The 3,401-nt window shown below is 52.6% G+C and overlaps 1 protein-coding gene across 1 annotated transcript in view; it reads left to right on the top strand.

Annotated features, from left to right (window-relative positions):
* Positions 1–236: 236 nt before the first annotated feature.
* TNC (tenascin C) overlaps positions 237–3,401 on the top strand; it is a 47,536-nt gene continuing 44,371 nt past the window's right edge. Inside the window, exons 1-2 of the mRNA XM_009319268.1 lie at positions 237–699; positions 1,652–2,965. Of these exons, the coding sequence (XP_009317543.1) occupies positions 237–699; positions 1,652–2,965 (1,777 nt within the window). The remainder of the gene's footprint in view (positions 700–1,651; positions 2,966–3,401) is intronic.

Below are 3,401 nucleotides of genomic sequence, written 5' to 3'. Positions count from 1 at the left end.
CCCCAGCCATGTTCTCTAAGGATGCCAGCACTCATTCAGTGTCATAGGCCTTTCGTTGGGTGGTGTAACTGCGGTTCATCCCTTACACTGCTCCTTCTTCTTTTAGGGGACAAGTGTGCCAGGAAAGGAAAGGATATCCAACTTGGTTTGAACTGGCTCTCCAATTTCTGCTCCAGACTACAAAGGCCAAACATATATAAGACTCCATCAGCTTTGAAAAGGAACTGAACGCCACAATGGGACTCCCCACCCAGGTTTTGGTCTGTGCGATCTTAGCTTTGCTGTACCAGCAAGTCAATGGCGGACTCATCAAGCGAATTATCCGGCAGAAGCGTGAGACTGGGCTAAATGTGACCTTGCCAGAGGATAATCAACCTGTGGTTTTTAACCATGTCTACAACATTAAGTTACCTGTTGGCTCCCTTTGCTCTGTGGACCTGGGTACAGCAAGCGGTGATGCAGACCTGAAGGCGGAAATTGAGCCTGTCAAGAATTACGAGGAGCACACGGTGAACGAGGAGAACCAGATTGTCTTCACGCACCGTATTAACATACCCCGCCGGGCTTGTGGCTGTGCAGCTGCCCCAGACATTAAGGATCTGCTGAGCAGACTAGAGGAGCTGGAGGGGTTGGTATCCTCCCTACGGGAGCAGTGTGCCAGCGGGGCTGGATGCTGTCCTAATTCCCAGGCAGTAGAAGGTAAGGCAGACTGGGGAGCTGCTCTTGGGGAAATTCTTGTGCAGGCTGTAGATCTTGTTTAGAGTAGATACTCAAATCTGTTTCAAGAATGAACAAAAGTCAACCTGTTAAATTTGAAATGTAATCAAAACTGGGAATGCCAGCTTGCAAGATACACTCATTCACAGTTTTGCAGTTTTATGAATCAGTGGGTCAGAAGTCTGCCTGGGCTGCTTTGTAGCTGTGGCATTGAGCATGTACGGCACTTGGGCATGGTGACAATCTGTGTCAGAGTTAAGATTAAAACTCATGCAGTCCAGGCTCTTGGCTCCACGTTTTGTCCCCTTGAGTAAGCTGCCAATGTAACCATTTTCGTTTCCAAGTTTTCTTTAATAGAGACCAATAAAAATGCAGCAGGACATAAGGCAATAGACAAGTACAAATAGTTAGAGAAGTGGGAAAAAAGGTATCCTTCCAGCTGTTTTTTAAACTGAGGTAAGAGATTGGTCATACAAGAGAGAAAACAGAGGTCTTATCAGTAGTAATCTGTCCCTCCGAGCACAGAGCCGGTCTCACAGTTGATGATACAGGATGCTGCCTGGCATTTTATGTTCTGGAGTGAATTGGTGAATAATGCTTCATGGTGCATGCCCTAATGAAGCAGTCAGGAAAGCTGCTCAAAACAGTGGAAGAGGGATTTTGAGAAGGGCAGAGTAATCCAGCATGCTCATTTACCAAGTAGTTGGCAGGGGCTCTTCCCTGGCATTAGTGCGAATTAAAGCATTCCTGGTCAACTAAATCTCACTAGAGAAAGAAGGAGGAATTCTCATTCAAAAGCTTTGGTGATTCTGGTAATTATGATGTCCTGCAGGGAGCTGGGAAAATCAAACCCTTTTTAGGTCTTGTGTGCCACACTGGCTTAATGCGTCCCAGAGCCAAGGGCAGTAATGAGTTTTCTGGATCGTTGGTACAGGTCGCCTGGACACAACACCCTATTGCAGTGGACGTGGCAACTACAGCATCGAGATCTGCGGCTGCATTTGCGAGCCTGGCTGGAAAGGCCCCAACTGCTCTGAACCGGACTGCCCACGCAACTGCTTCAACCGGGGCCTCTGCGTCCAGGGCAAATGCGTCTGCAATGAAGGCTTCACTGGCGAGGACTGCAGCCAGGCCACCTGCCCGTTTGACTGTAATGACCAAGGCAAGTGCGTGGATGGGGTTTGCATGTGCTTTGAGGGGTACACAGGCACAGACTGCAGCGAAGAGCTCTGCACCCAGGGGTGCAGTGTGCATGGGAGGTGCATGAGCGGGCAGTGCGTGTGCCACGAGGGCTTCACCGGTGAGGACTCCAGCGAGCCCCTCTGCCCCAACAACTGCCACAACCGTGGGCGCTGTGTGGACAATGAGTGTGTCTGCAATGAGGGCTACACCGGCGAGGACTGCAGCGAGCTCATCTGCCCCAATGACTGCTTCGACCGTGGGCGCTGCGTCAATGGGACCTGCTTCTGCGAGGAGGGCTTCACTGGGGAGGACTGTGGGGAGCTGACCTGCCCTAACAACTGCAATGGCAATGGGCGCTGCGAGAACGGACTGTGTGTCTGCTACGAGGGCTTCGTGGGGGATGACTGCAGTGAGAGGAGGTGCCCGAAGGACTGCCACAACCGTGGGCGCTGTGTGGGCTGGCGCTGCATCTGCCACGAGGGGTACCTGGGCGAGGACTGTGGGGAGCTGCGGTGCCCCAATGACTGTCACAACCGCGGGCGCTGCATCAACGGGCAGTGCGTGTGCCACGAAGGATTCATTGGAGAGGACTGTGGGGAGCTGCGGTGCCCCAGTGACTGCAACAACCGCGGGCGCTGTGTCAACGGGCAGTGTGTGTGCCTCGAGGGATTCATCGGGGATGACTGTGGTGAGCTGCGGTGCCCCAACGATTGCAACAACCATGGACTCTGTGTCAATGGGCAGTGTGTGTGTAACGAGGGGTACACAGGGGAGGACTGTGGGGAGCTGCGGTGCCCCAATGATTGCAACAACCGTGGGCGCTGTGTGGAGGGGCGCTGCGAGTGTGACAAGGGCTTCACAGGGGAGGACTGCGGCGAGCTGTCCTGCCCCAATGACTGCCACCAGCACGGGCGCTGCATTGATGGGCGTTGTGTGTGCCACGAGGGTTTCACGGGGGAGGACTGCCGTGAACGATCCTGCCCCAACGACTGCAACAATGCGGGCCGCTGCATCGACGGACGGTGTGTCTGTGAGGATGGTTACATGGGTGATGACTGCTCCGATGGTAGGTTGCAATGTCCCTTTTGAACTGCTTTCTCTGGGTAATTCCCTGTGTCCATCCAGCAGCCTCAGAGGGTCTGTGAACCTTTTCCGTAGAGCTGGGCCCTGTTGCCACTCTTCTTTGTCATAGTTCAAACAGCTGAATCAGAGAAGTAACACCAGCAGCATCAAGCTCTTGGCCTCCCTTACTTTTCAGGGCTATATAGTGTAGTGGTTGCTGGTGACTTTTGGTGGTGCGCAAGCCAACAGGCTGATAATGGTGATGCAGTCCATTTGTTATCTCCAAGTTTGCTCCTACTGCAATGCCACTGGAGCTGTAGCTAGCACTGGCTGGGATTTGTCACCATGACCTTTCAGTTTCTCATAGTACCTCTTGGTGCTGAAAAAAATGCATCTGAAAGAATCTGTTCTAGTTATGGAGAAGAGGGAGTGTATCCAGA

The sequence above is a fragment of the Pygoscelis adeliae genome, unplaced genomic scaffold (genome assembly GCF_000699105.1).
Source record: "Pygoscelis adeliae isolate BGI_AS28 unplaced genomic scaffold, ASM69910v1 Scaffold270, whole genome shotgun sequence".
NCBI classification, from domain to species: domain Eukaryota; kingdom Metazoa; phylum Chordata; class Aves; order Sphenisciformes; family Spheniscidae; genus Pygoscelis; species Pygoscelis adeliae.
This window is presented reverse-complemented; position numbering and strand designations above follow the sequence as displayed.